This window comes from Phyllobates terribilis, unplaced genomic scaffold (genome assembly GCF_046119375.1).
Source record: "Phyllobates terribilis strain yellow unplaced genomic scaffold, ASM4611937v1 Scaffold_6041__1_contigs__length_47205, whole genome shotgun sequence".
Classification (NCBI taxonomy): domain Eukaryota; kingdom Metazoa; phylum Chordata; class Amphibia; order Anura; family Dendrobatidae; genus Phyllobates; species Phyllobates terribilis.
Window position 1 is genome coordinate 28,400 of NW_027368785.1, and position 18,807 is coordinate 47,206.

At 37.0% G+C, this 18,807-nt stretch overlaps 2 protein-coding genes across 2 annotated transcripts; one reads left to right on the plus strand and one right to left on the minus strand.

Moving 5' to 3' along the window:
- The first annotated feature begins 201 nt into the window (after nt 1-201).
- Nucleotides 202-4,081, plus strand: LOC141250681 (protein canopy-1-like). The gene is made up of 11 exons (XM_073670065.1): nt 202-231; nt 1,265-1,387; nt 1,579-1,605; nt 1,696-1,775; nt 2,068-2,140; nt 2,689-2,749; nt 3,419-3,478; nt 3,565-3,616; nt 3,707-3,731; nt 3,822-3,913; nt 4,021-4,081. The coding sequence occupies exons 1-11, from the start codon at nt 202-204 to the stop codon at nt 4,079-4,081; spliced, it is 684 nt and encodes a 227-aa protein (XP_073526166.1).
- A 3,333-nt stretch (nt 4,082-7,414) lies between these two features.
- LOC141250680 (uncharacterized) lies at nt 7,415-10,962 on the minus strand. Its single transcript, XM_073670064.1, is given in 11 exon segments — nt 7,415-7,497; nt 7,500-7,549; nt 8,185-8,591; nt 9,185-9,222; nt 9,302-9,375; nt 9,511-9,637; nt 9,640-9,671; nt 9,753-9,921; nt 10,032-10,194; nt 10,678-10,791; nt 10,876-10,962. Coding segments are annotated over 11 exon segments (1,344 nt in total).
- Nucleotides 10,963-18,807: the final 7,845 nt, after the last annotated feature.

Genomic DNA, 18,807 nt, shown 5'->3' on the forward strand with positions numbered 1-18,807 from the left:
TCCTTGGGTTTACATTCGATAGGTTTGCACTTCTGTGCTCGGACATTCATGGATAACATATCCAAATTCCATAAATTAAATAAATAAATATGTGACTTAATTAGACCTGTTTATGGGATGGACGCGGGCCAGGTCAAAAAAATATTTTGTCCATTTATACGGGTCGGGTCAGACCCGTACATATTAAATGGGACAATTTCTATGTCCATACCCGCTCACTTTGGCAAGCAGGTTGGCCAAGGGTCTGGCCGTTTTACCCGTTTTCATAAAACATTTTCATGTTTTTATCTAAATTACAAATTAAGAAATAAAAAGCCTATAAGATAATTAACTAGAAATTTGCAAAGTCTAGAAATAATGTTAAAAAGTGAGGTTTTTGATGTGTTTGGTAGCGAGAATCAACACGAATTGCAAAATATAATCGATAATGTTATTAAGTGGATGATATACTTGAAAAAAATTCCTAACAGATTATGATGTACTTACTCTATGTGCGATATATTTACTCTACTTGACTATTATCGTGTAGTGTAATATATACTCCCTCCGGATACTTTTACTTGTCACTAGACGAAATTTTACGCAAATTAAGGAAATTAAATTCTTACAAAAAATACCCTTCTAGTGAGCTCACTTACCCAAAAAAAAATATCAACTTTCAACTAATTTTTTTATTACACTCATCATCATTACACCTATTAATAGTAGGAGTAGTTTTGTCCAATTTGTGTAAATATGCCTACAATGATATTTATTTGTATCCAAGTAAATTGTCCTAGAATGACAACTATTAGTATCCGGAGGTAGTATATTTTATTATAAAGAATAATATGGGCGGGCTGAGCATGCCGCCATTTCTAAAACCATGTCCAACTCAATTTAATATGGGCGATCCGGTCCCGGTCCGGATGGACGAAAATCATTATCCAAACCCGCCCATATGTTAGAGCGAGCTGGACGGGCCGGCCGGGCTTGCCCGCAGTTCTAGATTCAATTTCTCATTCCCTCCTTTTCCTTCCTCCAAATAACCTTTTTTTTTTAATCTTTATGAAAGGAACATTTTTTTGGAAGGAGCCACCAATTTTGAGTTTTTAAATTTTGGGCTCAGCTGAATCTGATAATTCAGTAAGGCCCAATTATTTGAGAAAGCCCAATATACTGCGACTTTTGAGCTAAATTACAATTTCCTGCCTCTTCCCTCCGCAGTGTACGTCGTTGCAGATCGGGTCGGTCTTTCACGCAACGAGTGTCGAACTGCCGATAGATCGGAGATCGGACAAATGGCCGCCAATTACACAGCCAAGCTACTATCAGTTCTCACGATCTTTGCTTTGTTATCCATCGTTTTTCCATCGATGACAAATGCGCTGCTTGCAACGCCGTTGCTGTATTACTCTCCTCTTTCTTTCTTCCTTTCAGTTTTCTTCTTTGCGGGATCCATTCTCATTCCAGTCTATGGACATAAGATCTGTTAACTCTTAACATTCTTTTGTTTCTAAGTAATTGGTTTGGTAAGTTTTTAACGGATTCTCGTGGCGAATTATCAATTTTCTTTGTCTTGTTTATTCCTAATTTCAGGAGGAGCTAGAACATGGACTTGCCAATGTGAGCATCTATAACCCTCGTTAACCCGTTCCAGCATAATGGAATCACTTGTTATTTTTTCAATCACTCATTGATCTTCCTTATATGCAGGAAAAACCAAGGAATCATTTGGACATGAGATATCGCTTGGATTCTACAGGTCAGCGTGAAGGAAAGGTCATTGACTACAGGTACTAGCTACACACTTCCTTTCATGTCTCAAATTCTTCCAGTACCTAGTTTTCCGTTAGCAATTTGATAACGGTCAGCTGTGTATTAGACTGTTAGTATTTTGCCTAAACTTTATTTGGAGTTGAACGATGATCTGAGCTCCATTTTTTAATTTGTACATTTCAATTAGCAACGGTATTTCCCTATAGGTCTCATAAACTTAGAGCTTATGCTGTTTAGATACTACTCGCCTTATTGTGCTACAATCTACAGAACGATTATTTTTTTTATTTTTATTTTTTTCATTTATAGGGTCAGTGAACTGAGAGTGGTTGAACTGCTGGATGGCCTTTGTGATAAGATGCAAGATTATACTCTGACCAAGGTGAGTCTTACTCCCTCCGTCCCTATTTAAAGATCCCGTTTGGTGTTTTCTAGAAAATTTAAGGAATTGTGAAGAAGAAAATAAATAGGAGAGAGAAAAGTGAAAATTGTAATGATTAGAGGAGAGAGATAGAGAGAAGAAAAAAAGGGGGTAATTTAATGAAGAGAGATGGTGTGTAAAAGTGTGTTGGGATATGTAAAAGTGTATTGGGAATGTAAATTTTGGGTTTAAAGAATTCTAAAAATGGCAAATGGGACTTATATTTTGGGACGCCGGATTAGGAAAGTGGGATCTTTATAAAGGGACGGAGGGAGTAGTAATGAGAGTAGGCCTGTGGTTTATATTTTAAATGCAGGTACCTATGCTACTAGAGAGGTATAAAGCATGTTTACTTGGAAAAGATGAAATTGTGAAAGCAAGTGAGAACACTTGCAGTTTATGTTTTAAAATGCTGAGCACTATGTTTCTTATATATATATGCTTTGCTTGATTGATAGTGTTTCTCTTGATGAATGGTGTCAGTTGATGCTCAAATTTTATTTCTGTAGGCAGCAGGATCCACTGGAAAAGAATGGGTCAGAGTAAAGAGCTGGAATGATCTTACAATCAGTAAGTGTTCTCTTATTTTAAACCTAGAAGTAGTTATTGCTTTGACAAGAACCAAAATCAATACTTTGTTACTTAATGACATCCCTTTTACCTGAAATGACATTGCATAGGGTTTAATTTCTGTAAGGCCATATAACTTAAAGACTGTAGCTAATTAAGCCACCTTTTGGTTGTTATGCTTATCCATGCCCAAATTTTTTGATCTACTCTCGCATGCTAAAAGTTCCTCTGCGAATGACTTGGAAATGTGTAGCATTGATGATTCATTATGCAAAAATACAAACTGCACGCTTCGAGGTTTAAAAAATGAATAATAGCACTCATTGGTTTTGGTAAACAGTTTCAGCTGTAATGTGTGAAGAGTTAATTTTTTAGGTGTCAGCTAGGAACACAGATTGATTACTCTTCAATGATAAGTATGCAGAAAAGACCACATACAGGTGACTTTCTGTAGACACTCTCATTTCCTGTATACTGCGCAAAGAAAAGGGTCGAGTATGATTCTTTGTTAGATGTTATGTTGCAAAAAATTCAGAAGCTTCATATGGAATGGAGAACTAGTAAGTCCGGAATAAGAAATGATAGACCAAGATAATGATGGGAAGTATATGCTCATCTAGTTTATTGGTTTATTGAATAGATAAGTGACCTGAATTGCTTTACCTGTAGACGAATGTTATTTCCACAAGATCACGTCATTGGCAGAAATTTTTGTCTTCCTTAAGATTAGTATAATCTCAGTAGATTCACTATTTACAAGTGTTGTGAAATTGTGATAGCCTTTTGTTCACTTGATTACTTGTATTTGATTTCAGGCAAACAGGAAGCTAAAGCATATTCAAAAGATATATCATCCTACTGTGGAAGGTAATACATGCAAGAACCATCTGTTGATCCAATCTTTCAGTTATTATTACAGTTCACAATTTTGACAAATAATATAAAACCATACTACAGGTTGCTTGAAGAGACCGAGGATGAGGCAAGTTTACTAACTCTCACTGGATTTCTGGTGAACTAATCTGAATCATTCTGCAATAGATTACAAATTTTAATCTAATTGACATTGCAGCTTGCGGAAATGATCAAAAGAGGGTCTGTCAAGCCAGGAGGAGTCAGCAAAGTTTTGTGCCAAGATATCAGCAGACACTGCAAACAAAAAAGGTGAACATTTCAAATATTTAAATCTCTTCAGAAGCTTTACAAGTATTATTATGTTAGTTTGAGAAGTTTTGTCTTCTTTAGTAACTTTGTTGAAATCTCATGTTCAGTGTGACAGACAACTCAGACAGTGATGAGTCTGATGACGATGAATCAAAAGCAGAGCTCTGAAAATCTATCTACCACTTGAATGGCATTCCTTATAGTAGCAAACACCAGTATTGTCCTGTGGCTATACTGTTTTAGATTTGCGGACTATTTGTCTACTAATAGTCCAACTGTTTGTCAGCTAATTTATAACTTGGGGTGCAAGCATCACCTCAACTAGAACAGAGTCTACAATTGGTCATCGAAAGTACTGAAAATACAAAAGCATTTCATCCTTATTTTTGTGATCTTGAGGTTCAAAAGTATGGCTAAAGTTTGTTCGTGTGAGAAACAGAGAGAAGAGAGTATGGGGAAAATGCCTCTACATTATCATCAAGTTTGTTGTACAATCATGTGGTTACATATAACCAACTAACATAACAAACTACTCATATATTCATATATACTAACACCCCCTCAATTTGGCGGTTGTTTAAGCAAGTACAAATTGGGAAAAATACAAGAATGTCTAGGATTACTAAGTGGTTTAGTTAGAATATCAGCAAGCTGATCTTGAGTAGGAACGTGATGTAATGTAATGAGGCCTTCAGAGAGCTTAGAACAGACATAATGACAGTCCAATTCTATGTGCTTGGTGCGCTCGTGGAATACTGGGTTTCGAGGAATGTGAATTGCGGCTTGAGAATCACAAGCAATGTCAACAAACATCAAATCAGGGACATCAAGCTCTGCTAATAATCTTGTTAACCATGCAAGCTCAACAGCGAGGCGTCTAATTGACTTGTACTCTGCTTCAGCCGAAGAAAGAGATACTGAAGTCTGTTTCTTGGACTTCCATGAAATAGGAGAAGAACCAAGGAACACAATATAGCCACTAACTGATTTTCTTGTACATGAATAAGAAGTCCAGTCAGAATCATAGTAAGCCTTGAGAGACAAATCTGAATTTGTTGATAGAAAGAACCCCAATATTGATAGTTCCTTTAAGAAACAAAAGAGTATGCATTGCAGCTTTGAAATGTTGGATTGTAGGGCTATGCATGAATTGACACAGATGTTGAACTGTAAATGTAATATCCTAACTCATAAGCGTTATCACTTCTCACTTTCTTAATTGAAGCACCAAAACTGCAATCTGACCATGGTAATAAAATGCTTAAGTACAGTGAAAGAACTAGCTTTATCCCTGAGTAAATGAACATATGTCACCCTGGAAAAATCATCAAAAATAGTAAGGAATTATCTAAAACTATCATATGTAGACTCTTTGAAAGGTCCTCAAGTATCAACATGAATGAGTTCAAGTAAAGAAGTACGATCATGAGAAACACTAGGATGAAATGGAAGTCTAGTTTTCTTTGCTTGAGAACAAATCAAACAAGGAGGTACACTATCGGTAAAACTGTCTAATGTAAACAACTTTCTCATCTTAGGAAATGACATATGACCAAGTCTCTTTATGAAGAATTAAAGGATTTGTAACATGAGTAGAATTACAAATTGTAGGAGTTGGTGAAGTTAAATGGTCTAGCTGATTGAGAAGATACAGATCATTGATAGCTTTACCAAGCACTATGGGCTGTGACTGACGCACACCCTGCAATATGCACATTTGATAAGAAAAGACTGGCGAAACATTTAAGTTGTGACGCAAGTCTTTTGACTGAGAGAAGGTTAAATTGGAATCATGGCACATAAAAGAACATTATCAATGATGATGTTAGGTGTAATCTGGACTGAACACACTGTAGTAACTTTGATCAATTGGCCAGTAGGTAAATGAACAGAAACATGACTAGATAAAAGTTGTTGTTTAAGGAATAAGCTGCAAGAAAAAATCATATGATCACTAGCACCAGTGTCAATGATCCAGGTATGATTTCCTACACATTTACCAAGTCCCACAAATGAAGGAGAAGCAATACCAGAAAAGTTAGGAGTAGCAGTCTTAGAAGTCTGAAGGAGTGATCGAAGTTGGGCAAACTCAGGTGCAGAAAGACCAAAAGTGGGAGAAGACCGTATGTCAGTAGACTGAACAGAATTAGCAGTTGAAGGAGACTTTGAATCATTAGATTTAGGAGGATAGCCAATAATCTTGTAACAATATTCAACTAAATGACTAGGTCTTTTGCAATGGCTGCAAAATTTCGGACTCTTTCCTTTATAATTGGACTTTTGAGAATTAGCATGGAAGGATACTGCTTCTTGAGAAATTGGTGGCTTAATGGCATGTTATTGTTCTTCTTGTAGCAACATACAATATGCTTGATCCACCGTAGGCAATGGAGTGGACATGAGCATATTTCCGCGCACAATAGCATATGATTCTTGAAGTCCATTAAGAATTCGTACAATCGCTGTTCTTGATCATATAGCAAAAGAGTGGGAGTAGAATCACAAGAAAAGCAGGAATGGACCGAATTGACTGCAGTTCATCCCACAATAGGTAAATATGTGTGGAATAAGATGTGATGTCGTCGATACCTTGTGAGATTGAGACGATCTCTTTCTGTAATATCTGAACACCATTAGCCCTGCCAAATCTAGCATTGAGTTGAGTCCAGATTTGTGCCTCTGTGGAAGCGAAGAGTACGCTATCGATTATCTTCTTGTCCAAGGAAAAAATTAGCCATGACATGACTAAACGATTGCAATGATCCCATAAGCGCTCACAAACTGCGTCACCAGCTACTTGCGAACGAGGATAAGATCCATCGAGAAATCCTATCTTGTTCTTGATGCTAATGGCCATGAGAATCGCATGTTTCCAGGAAAGAAATCATCAAATTTTGTTGATCTGTTTAATCCAGGACCATCGGAATGATGGATTAGTAAAGGATCATTTGAATCCATTTGAATCAAGCGTTGTTGAAGATGGTGGAAGAACACCAGATTCGGCATTGGCCACCATTGAAGGATGAATGAAAGAAAGAGGTTTTGTGAATGAGAATTGCGAAAGGAAAGAGGAGAATTCACCTCTGGCTTTGTGAATGAGAATTGTGAAAATAATCTGTTCATTATGCTAACAAAGTTTGACCTTTTTTAGTGATTTCCTTACTATATTTTTAATACTTCTTATATCATAATGAACAGATTATTCATATGATAATAGGATAGAATAGAAGATTTCTCCATGTGATTAAATAAGCAGAATGCTTGAGTCATTATCTCGAGTACTTGACAAAATCTAATTCTTAATTTATTATCAACAAAACCAGGTTATAAATGATTGTCTTGTTCAATTATTGACATCTGGCTCAGTCAGAAAGCACCGTTATCTTACAAAAAAACACAAGTAGCATATAGAACTACTCCGGCAAATAATGGATCTTAAACCCATCAAAGCAACATGGAATGGAATACTTTGCATCATAAAAAAACAAAGTGTTTCGAAGCTTAATTCTCGTAGACTTTGCACTCTTCATCAGCTGGATTTGTCTTGCAGAAATCCTCAAGAGGATCACCACTTGGTGTCACTGGCATCCAGGCCATTTGCTTGCTACCAAGTCGGTCAAATCCACAACCCTTTGACTACACAAACACAACACACACAAAAAGTTACAACCAAACATAACATAATTTATTACCCATATCATGAAATCGGGTATGAATATGAGATATCATTCCATACTCATATTCGTGTTCAGTATATTCAAATACCTATATAATATCGGTATGGTGTTTGCTATAAGAGTATATGAATTTTGGTCCGGCACTTTTTTCTTTTTCTAGAGTGTTATTTTAAAAATTGATAAATCAAAAAATATCACTTATACTCAAACCTGATACATTGATATCAACTATACTCATATCTTATACTGCTACGCATATCCGATATCTTGTATCTTTCAATACCTGATGTAACCCCGTTCTTTGACATACCAAACGATCTTTGATATCAATACCTAACATGTAACCATATTCTTGTCATACCCAAGTGACAACTCTTAACTATGTTGTCTCCCATCAACATGGTCAAGGAAGAGTCGACAACCAAATGTATTATTATCTAAGGGCCCGTTTTTTTATCCGTATCAGGATATTAGATATGAATATAAGATATTAACCATATACTTATTCGGTTTTGGTATATCCAAATATCGATATCAAACTGATATATATGTTGTTTAATACTGAAGTATATTGATATCTTATTGCTGACTAACCTGTAACCCCATTCATTGTCGTACCAAGCGACAACCTTAACCATGTCGTCACCCATGACCATGGTCAAGGAAGAGTCGACGGTGGAGGAGACGTCGCTACACCTGAAGTCGACGGAGACCAAAGGGACATCACAGACGGCGAGAATGCCCTTTAGTGGGCCATCAGCCGCCTTTCTGAAGGCGTTGTTGACGTCTTCTGCCGTTAGACCCTTCTTCGCGACGTTGATGACGAGATCAACGACAGAGACGTTGGGAGTTGGGACCCGAAGAGCAATGCCGTTGAGCTTACCCTTGAGCTGTGGTAGGACTAGTGACACTGCCTTTGCAGCTCCTGTGCTGGTTGGCACTATGTTTAGTGCTGCTGCCCTTGCTCTTCTTAAGTCCCTGTGTGAAGCGTCCAATAGCCTCTACAATACCACATACAAATTTCATTATCATTAGCCAAAGGGAACCTGAATTAAGTTTTATGATGGAACATTAGTTTGATCAGTGAGAACTCATGCATATGAAGAGTCCATGCTTGTATGTATGTTCATGACTTCTGACTCTTTCACTCATGATTCAGGCCCGTTTGCATGATCTTTTGCAAGCGTACATGGAAAGGAAACAGATCTAAACTATTCTCATGTCATTGTTCATATATCATAGTGATCTAGAGACTTCTGACTCTTTCGCTCATGATTCAATGAATCAGATTCATTTATCTCCCCTTTATCAGCAACTTTGCCACTTTATCTACTAAATGTATATGTATCATTAATAGAGTAAGTTACTACTGAAATTATACCTTAAAATGCGAAACTTCGCAGCCGAATCTCGGTATCCAAAATTTTATACTATGTTCATAATTTAATACTTTATATTCATTATTTAAACATCGAGATCCAACTACGAAGTTTTCGCATTTTAAAATCTAATTTCGACATAACCTAATTCAAATATTAATTGATAAAAGAGTAAGGAGTACTGGTCTAATAGTATTGGAATTGAATTGATTTACCTGGTCACCAGTGTAGGAGTGGGTGGTTGTCATTGTCCCTTAACAATTCCTGAAACACAACATTCACAAACATTACTACGATGTTGTATTAGCTTTAAACAATGTGACTACTAAAACTGTTTCACTTACCAAACTCTTCATCTAATACCTTGACAAAAGGAGCCAGACAGTTTGTGGTGCAAGAGGCATTGCTAAACAAACATAATGTAATCCAAATCAGTTCTCACTCAAGAAATGAAAGTATCCCTTCCATTATAAATATTATATGTGCATTTGGCATGATCAAAACGAGATATCATTAACACAACCTAACTACAAAAGCATACCTTATAATGTTAGCCACATCATGGTGGTAATCCTGCTCATTCACCCCAACAACGTATGTAGGAATATCGGCGCCCTTTGCTGGGGCGGTGATGACAACCTTCTTAGCACCAGCTTGAATGTGTTTGCTGCACCCGGTCCATCCACAAACACACGGTTCCCTATAAAACCATGTCACACCATTCAAATTATGATCACAAAACTACTAAATCATACAAAAAATATAGAATTATAGTGCTATACCTCAATGACAATATCAATGCCAAGCTCAGCCCATGGGAGCTTCAAAGGGTCTCTGCTTGAGACAACCTTAATGGGCTTCCCATCAACACTGATGGTGCTGTCATCAACGATTTTCACATCGGCCTTAAATGTACCGAGGATTGAGTCATACTTGAGCAAGTGCGAGGCCTAAAATGTCCCAAAGTAACAACAAGTTTGTATTAGGCAAAGTTATTTTCCCTTCATTGACAACTTGACAGTAGTATTTGCTATTACTAAAAAGAGTTAAGTTACTCACATTCCCTAACACCACCACTGTCATTGACGACAACAACATCTAGAGGTGAGTCCTTACGTCCATGCCAGCTTCGGAGAAAGTTCCTACCAATACGTCCGAATCCATTGATTGCCACCTTCAATTTAGCCGTTGGAACTGCCCTTATAGGGGTTGCTGCTACTACAGTCTGTATTAAGAAAAACAGTAACCATTCAAGATCATGATGACTTTGCACTAGAAAAATAGAGAATCACATTCTGAAATTTGTGTCAAGAGGTAAAATGGCACTTGGTATTGAAATAAGAGAGTTTAAGCCTTATATATTGTAGATGGACTGACAGAAACCACTCAGGATTGGGATCTAACCCTAAGGAACCACTAATTGTCAGAATCTAATAATTAGGAATTTGATGGAGAATCTCCAATTTCATAATGCCATTCATCTATAATCTCAGTACAGACTGACTTTTTAAGTGCTTAAAATACTGAACTATAATACTATGGACTAATAATGGCCTGTTACCACTAACCCACTGCTTGGATAGAAGAAACCGACTTATTTGACTCACCTAGCCTAAATTCAGGAACTAATACTGACTTGTAACATAAATGAGATATATACAACAAGGCTAGCATAGAACTATCTTATAATATGGATATAAAATCCAACCTTCTGAGTAAGCTGAGAGGAAACAACAGCTTGAAACGAAGCGTCTCTAGCGCCGTTGGCATACACTACGCAGTCGCTGGACCTTAATCCAGAGAACCCTGCCATGTCAACCTTCTGCCATTCACACGAGATTATAATTTTCAAACTCATCATCGTAATATTTATTTAGGGAGATCAAAAAATGTAAGAATATGGAACCTTAGCAAAGCATGGAGTAGTAGACTTGTAAGGAAGCCTAGTGTTGGTTGGGACTCTGGAAGAAGCCAAAGCTGCACTGGACGCCATGGCTATGGAGTCCCCTTTGGAAGTTGTTTCTCTGGGTTTGTGATATAGATCAAACTATTGGAAGAGGCATGGATTATGTCAGATATATATTACAAACTTCCAAGAAGCAGTGGTTGCATGAAAAGGGATTTCCTACTCCACAGAGATGAATCCTCTTTGGATTATTGGATATTATAAGGTGATGAAATTTGTGGTCAAGATGTTGTGCTTCAGGATGTGATAAGATGATTCCGCTCATTGCTACGTTTGAGCCACAGATGGGCTCCCAAGTAAGTTACAGAAATGCCCTTTTCTTATTACATCAAATTGGTTAATATGACCCCAAGTTGCTGTTCTTTAGACCCATCTTGTTGATCTTGTATATGGAATATAATGCATGTTATGGTTTATGGCTTGCCTTCTAAAACGAAAAACCATAAAGATGTTATTAGTGATTTTAGTGAAATTATCGGTCATTTAGTGTGATTGGGCATGTGATACCAAGTGAACTAATTTTATAAAAATTCAAGTTAGGAGGTGCGGAGTTTTTACCAAAGGAACTGATATAATAATACAAGTAAGAACTGTGTTCCTGTAAATGAACATAGGAGTTTCTACTAAAGGAACTGACATGAGAACGAGTTTCTACCAAAGGAATTGAATACAAAACGAGTTTCTACTAATGGAATTGACAAGAGAACACATAATAACTCTGAAGAGAACAGAGAATTAAGTTCCAGTGAGGACTTAGAAATTCCTATAAAAGGAACTAGTAAAGGAAGTGCCGAGTTCCCATGAGAAGGGAACATACATGTTATCTACGTTAAGCTCCTTTGTGAAGGGAACAAACAACTTATCTGTAATAAGGAACCAGAGAACTGTTACGTCCCTATTATGTTAGACAAAAAAAAACTATTCTGTCCCATATTGAACATAAAAGTCACTTATGAGCGGTTATATTGTATGACACATCTTGTGACTTCCTAATAAACGTCATGATATACTTGTAGTCAGTGATGAACGTGGGTAGGTGAGTTTACACATTGGTAACCTCCAAGTAACCGTCGGTAACTTCCTCAACTGCTCTTTCGAACTATCTAATGCATATATAAAGGATTGTAGAAACTTGGTGTTAAGGCTAATAGACTATTCTCTCTCAAACTGATCATTATCACAAGTCATAAGTCTACAAAATACAATTCTAGAATTGAGTTTCCAATCTAAAGCCAGGATAGGAACTTGAGGTTTGTTTTATCTCACTTCAGATTTTGCCGATTTCCTAAGGCTTATAAGGGTAAAGTACTTATTATTGAAAGTGCTCATCCTGATTCAAATCTTATCCGAATACAGTTTCCTTTGATCAAATTCCTTAAGAATGGTGTTCGCTTCGAAGCACTCCCTTGAGTTGTTTCCTTCAAGAGATATCACCAAAAGTAAAGTCTGTTGTGAAACAATTATAACATTTACAATGGACATAGAAACGGGTAGGTCGGGTTTGGGTCGAGTGGGTTCAGATTCAAATCGGGTTCGGAATTGATAAATTTTCGGGTCATGTCGGGTTGACCCGATTCAAGAATGTTGTTTTTATCATTTTTGTTACTTTTTATAGGAATAAAATATTAATAATAAACAATATTTTCCAAAAAATAATTAATACTGTTATAACTTATTATGTGTAATTATTTTTTATTAAACTAATTTTTTGGGTCGGGTTGGACGCACCGATTTTCGGGTCGATCATGTCCCAGATCGGTCGGATTAAGTATCTTTTCGGGATAAATCGGGTCGGGTTCTTAGTACTCAAATTTAGGTCGACCCAACAAGTCGGTTTTGTGTGTTGCCAGGTTTAAATGGACCTTAGTCATCAAATATGTGTAATTACCTACAGTCGGCTTAAAACTCATTATCGAACTACCACGAAATACCAAGAGAGCTCATCTACAAATTCTTTTATAGTCTGACATAAATGTATTTAATACCTTTGAAAAAATGTATCTACTATATAGCATCTTATTGTTGTATCTAGTTTCATTTTTCAACCACAAGCAGCCTTTCTATTGGAAACATATTAATACCAGTAGGTAGGTGCCCCTGCAGTTGGTCGAGTGATAAAAGTGGTGTCGAGTATGAAAAAGGTTGTTGTGGAGTGAGACTATCTGTCAATTCCTCCCGTATTCGATTCTCAACCGTGTAGATGACCTTGTACTCGCGTTTAACCCCCCTAATGTAGTGAAGGGCTAGCAGGTAGGGGTAGGTCATCGGGTCATGTAAACCCGTTTTCTGAACAAAAATATGTATTCAATAGACAGTCCAATGTTTTTTAACGGGCTAACATGAAATCTTTCTCCCACTCCACCTTTGCTACAAATAGTGTTGGCCACGGTTCAAGAACCCCGGTCATGAACCTTGATATGGCTAGTTCGCTGTGTCAGTTCCAGTTTTAACCAGTTTCCCGCCAATTTATCTCTCGGTTCAAATGAAGAAACTAGAATTTTTCAGCATTTATTTTAAAACTTAAGTACTTTACTTAAGAATACTTTAAGATTTAGAAACTTGATTTGTGTACATAATGTAAAAAACTTTTATACACTTGTTTAAGAATATGATTAAACATCAGTCAAGTTATATGGAACCTCCAGCTCAACGGTTCAGGGTATTCATGAATCAGCCTGAACCTTGATCACAGCCAGTTCAACCTGAACCTTGATCACAGCCAGTTCAAAGGTTTAACGCCGGTTTCGTTCCATGCTGTTGACCGGTTTACACAGTTCAAGTTCAATTTGGCCAACATTAGCTGGAGATGCTTGCTGGTATAAGGGCAAAGCCCTCAACCAATTAAACAATAGATGAAATCACCTGATGCAACAACAAGCCAGACTATGCAGCACTCCATAGGCAGTGGAATGTTAACAACAAACACATATATCCGGCTCACCAAAATCACCAATTATACAATAACTAAAATCACCTGGAGAGTAATTACCAAGGACAGTACAAAATATGCAATCACTTTTTTTAACTGACTTGCATAATAAAGCCAGCATGTATCATCAGCATAGCCATTAACAACAACTGATGACTACTGAAGAAGCAGAACAAAGCATGAAATGTCACCAGATTGTAGATAAAAGAGGTTCAGGTACACATGAACAAGAATCCAACATCTATATGCACCCTAATACACGGGGCCATAACACTATCCACATAATACCACATAAATGCAAATTGTGGAGAAGAACACAAAAGATACTTAAGATATTAGGATTATTTCCAAGAATCCATGATCATCACTCCACAACTCAGATTGTAGCTTCCACTTCATCGGAGTTTATAGCTGCTCCGTTGGGAGAATTGTCAGTGCGAAGCTGCGATGAAACATCATCAATGGCAGAGTTCAACTGTGCAATCTTTTCAGTCAGGATTTGTCTTGTCCTCTGTCCATCACAATGAAAATAAAAGACCATTATTAGTGACAGGCTTCTAAGAATAAATCTCTAGTCAAACAAAACTCACAAACAAGTAATTATGGTTTGATGTGACTATGTGAGTTTGGACAGCATTAAGTCCATATTACTAAATATGCATTAAAATGGATTTACGGGTACTGTAGCGTGATTCAAAGCCACTCACTCCACCTGTCTTCACTAAACTTTTATCCCATATATTGTGTCAGTAATGTCTACTGACTAACATAGAAACTGTGAGTATATCAAAGCACCATTGATCCCATTTTAGCAACAAAAAAGGCAACTAGAAACATTGTAGATGTTCTTATATATAAATCAACCATACAGCATATGACAATGGGTGGGAGTGGAGCTTTCTTACAAAAAATCTTACAGAAATGAACTTGACTCTAGCAAATTTGAGAATATCAGCTAAAAATCCAGATATATAACCCCCTCATTTGCTGGAAAATAATAATTTCAAGTGGTATGTCAGCATATTTTAGATTGGTTACAATCTTGACAGTGGATATATCAAGTAACCAAATTGGGGAACTACAAACTCCAAAGAGTTTGGTTGTTGGGAGAACAATTGCCAGAAGTTTGAAGCCGATGACTTAGCTGGCACTACAATTTGTTCAATCACCCTAATAGATTATTAGCATTATTTGTGCGGAAAATAGGGGACATTAGCAGTTTGAAAAATGAGTTACAGAGGGTGATAAGGAAGGTTAAGGATTTAGCTTATGTATATGACATAGTAGGATCAGTAAACAACAAAATGATGCACACAGCAGGAAACGGAGTTGGTCAAATTGCGCAAGGATGTAAAAAAAATTAAAGCTTCGTGACTTTCAATATTATGTATTAGGCAACACTCAACAGCCATGGAAATATGCAATGAGTAACAACTACAAAAATTGTATGGCGCACAACACTATGGTAAACCTAGAAGGCTACAAAAGTTGGCATTGAGATTAAGGCATGCAGCAGCTATTAATTTATCAGAGACAAGCAGATAGCTTATAAAGAATTTGATTGAATTAGCATTTGACATATGCTTACCTCCAAAGCTTTCTCTTCATCATAAATGAATTTGGGTAACTTTCTCATCAAATCTTTTCTATCAGTTCCAGCTATAGCCTTGCTTATCTATACAAGAAAGCATTAATCATCAGAGAGAGATTAAAAGCTTTAAAAAAAATGCAGCTAAAAATAATGCAGATGATAATGCACAATGCTAAGAAAAATGTAACACATATAGTTCAAATCATGAAGCTTCCACTGAGATAAGGGAATTAACATCAGTACCTGAGGAGCATATACACACCCTAGGGCGCCAACAACTAACCCTCCCAGAATAAATCCCCCTACGAAGACACTGGAGCTGCTAAGCCTACTATCATCACTGTCGCAGCCATAGGTCAATAAACATTAGCCTTGAGTTTCAGAGATTCAAAATTGCTATATGAGCTATAATAGCCTAAGTATTGAACACTTCATTTGCAGAGCCATGCAACGGAAGTAACCTGTATGCAGCATGGACAACAAGCCGTTTGTAGCCAGATTTTCTACCGGAGGGAATGATGGACAAAGTTGGGGTGGACAAAGTCCTGAAACTTTGATCTGAACCTGACCCAGTGGGTAAAATAAGTTAGAGAAATCTGATCAAAAGTTGATTATAATTCGTTGAGTGCCATTAAAATAAGCTATAGACTATTGAAAAAGGCATCGATCAAGATAATTGAAAAAGGCATCGATCAAGATAAGCGTTAAATCGGAAACTGGCGTGAAAAACACACAAACCGAGTTCTATCTGAAAAGAGAGCAAAATCGTGTGATAGATCCGTGGATTAGAAGAACCCTATGAGCTGAAAGTGAAAAATCAGACACTAGTATCCCTAGATCAACATCCTGATCATCCATATGTAGCAAAGTGAGCAACCGTCATTAGTAAGCTAAATTATAATAATTCCGAGCAAACAGTACATAGACTCTTGACCTGAATATCTGCGACTGGTTCAGGCAGAAGCACGTACAATTTCACCAGATGAAAAGAAACAATGAACAGGAAAGAAGTAGGAAAAAACAGACATGTAACAAGAATTTCAACTAATAGCAGGTAAAAGTAGAAGAAGGAAAGCATTAACCAGAGGAGAGGTGGATCGAAGAGTTACTAGCCAGAAGCAGCGAATTAGTAACGGCAGCCATGGTGCTCAGTTCACCGCAGCAAGTGATTGAAGCTATCTGGGTCACGGTTCTGGTAGAAGACGAGGATGAATGTTGAGAGAGCTGAGCTAAGAGCAGATGCAATTGATGACGGAAGGATCGATAATGCCGAAGCTCAGCGAGTCAGCGGTGGAAACGAAGTGAGTGACCCGAGAACAATTCTTTTGCTGCATCCACTAATTTTCGGACTCTTGAGATTTCAGTAATTCGGGCTGGTCTTCATAATTTCGGCCCATAATGGCCCAGTTCGTTCTATTCAATATGATTTTCGTTATTCTTAATCATTTTTTAATCGGGAAAGACAATAGTGTAGTCCACGTACAATGTACTCAATTCATTTAATATTTTCATCAATATTGTTTCATTCTCAGTTCTAGTTAACAATAAATTAATAGAAATTTTTTAATATAGAGAGGTCTAAGATAACAGGACCTCGTTTTCCTCTCTTTGTTTATTTTGTGTGCTGAAGTTCTAGCTAAGAATATACAAACTAATAAAAACCTTGGTTTCCCAATTATATTTGGAGGGCCAAAAATACCATTTCTAATATTTGCGGATGATATTATTTTTTTGCAAAAGTTAAACAATTTCTTGTAAAACTTTAAAGCTTATTATTGATGGTTATTGTGAGATATTAGTGCAATGTGTTAAATTTCATAAATCTGTTTTCTAGACTACTCCGAAGACTATCTCTCAAGCAACTAATACTATACAATCAATTCTAAATATTCCCAACATGACTGCTTTGTGGAAGTGTATGGGATGTCCAATGATTAATGGTGAGATTAATAATGATACATTCCAAAATATTATCCTCTTTTCCAAGAATCAGCCTCATCGCTCTCGCAAGAGGGTAGGGCTACACTTATCAGATCAAACCTTGCGGCTAAACCGAACCATATTATGTATAGTTTCATGCTTCCGACTACAATCCATGATGAACTAGACCAAATTATTAGAGTACTATTTTGGAAGAAAGGACAAACTCATTATACCCTTGATTGGATGGGATAAAATTTGTAAATTAAACTAAATGAGAGACTTAGGATTCAAAAGTCTCAAAATATGAACAAAGCTCTCAGATAAAACTCATGTAGAAAATCTTAGCATAACAAAAAATGTAACAACATCTAGGTAAAGACGATATAACTAAAATATCTTATGAACCAAAAGTTAATTGAACTAACCAAAAAAACAAAGTAAATTATGGCAATGGTCACATGTTATTAAACTCCTCCCTTACTTTAAGAAAGGACTTCAGTGTCTAGTGGGTAATGGTCAATATATTAGATTCTGGAAGGATGATTGAATCTTTGGTATTAATATTGAGGAAAACAGCTCTTCGAAATGCCCAAAGTGATCCTAACTTAATGCTTAGCAATTGTATTAGTAACAAAACGTGGAACCAAGGGGTATTGAATTCATTAGTAAATCCGGCAGCAGTTGTATCAATTTTGACTTCCCCTATTTCAAGTAATAACATTGCATATCGACTCTATTGGAAACCGAACCAGAATGGATGGTTCACAACCTCTTCGGCATATGATCTACTCGCTAATGATTCTACTTTGGCATTTGATCTTTACTCTTAAACCTGGGAGCTCGATACTTACCTAAAGGTGAAGAATTTTTTATGGAAACTAAGCATGGATGGATTACCCACTGTTAGGTCAAGCAAGTATTGCTTTACCTCACTTTCTCTAGTTTTAATGATAACAAACACTTGCTTTTAACATCTACATTGAGTTTACTCAGTGCAGGCACTTAGGAAGCGTATGGAGTGGAGCAGAGCATGGAAAGCAAGTCGCGATGATCAGGAGCAGGTCGCTATGCATGAATCAGAGGTCGCGACTATATACCGAAGGTCGCTTTAATGACAGAGGAGGGTCGCGACGATCACAGACAAGTATTTGTCTAACATAAGATGTTGTAATGTCTAAGCTATAAAGACTTATCAACGACGAGCACTAGTGCCAAGCATAGAAGATAGTCGCGAAAGTCAATGGAAGGTCGCTGCAGACGATACACCATCAAAGCGACCTCGAGACTTAAGACGAGAAGCGCATTGCCTTCGGCACTTAGAAGATCGGCAGAGACTAGAGCGTGTCTCTCACGTTCTATCAGATCTGCTTAGATACGGAATGATATCAGTATCTAGCACATACATTATCTTTTAGCATTTGTTTTATTT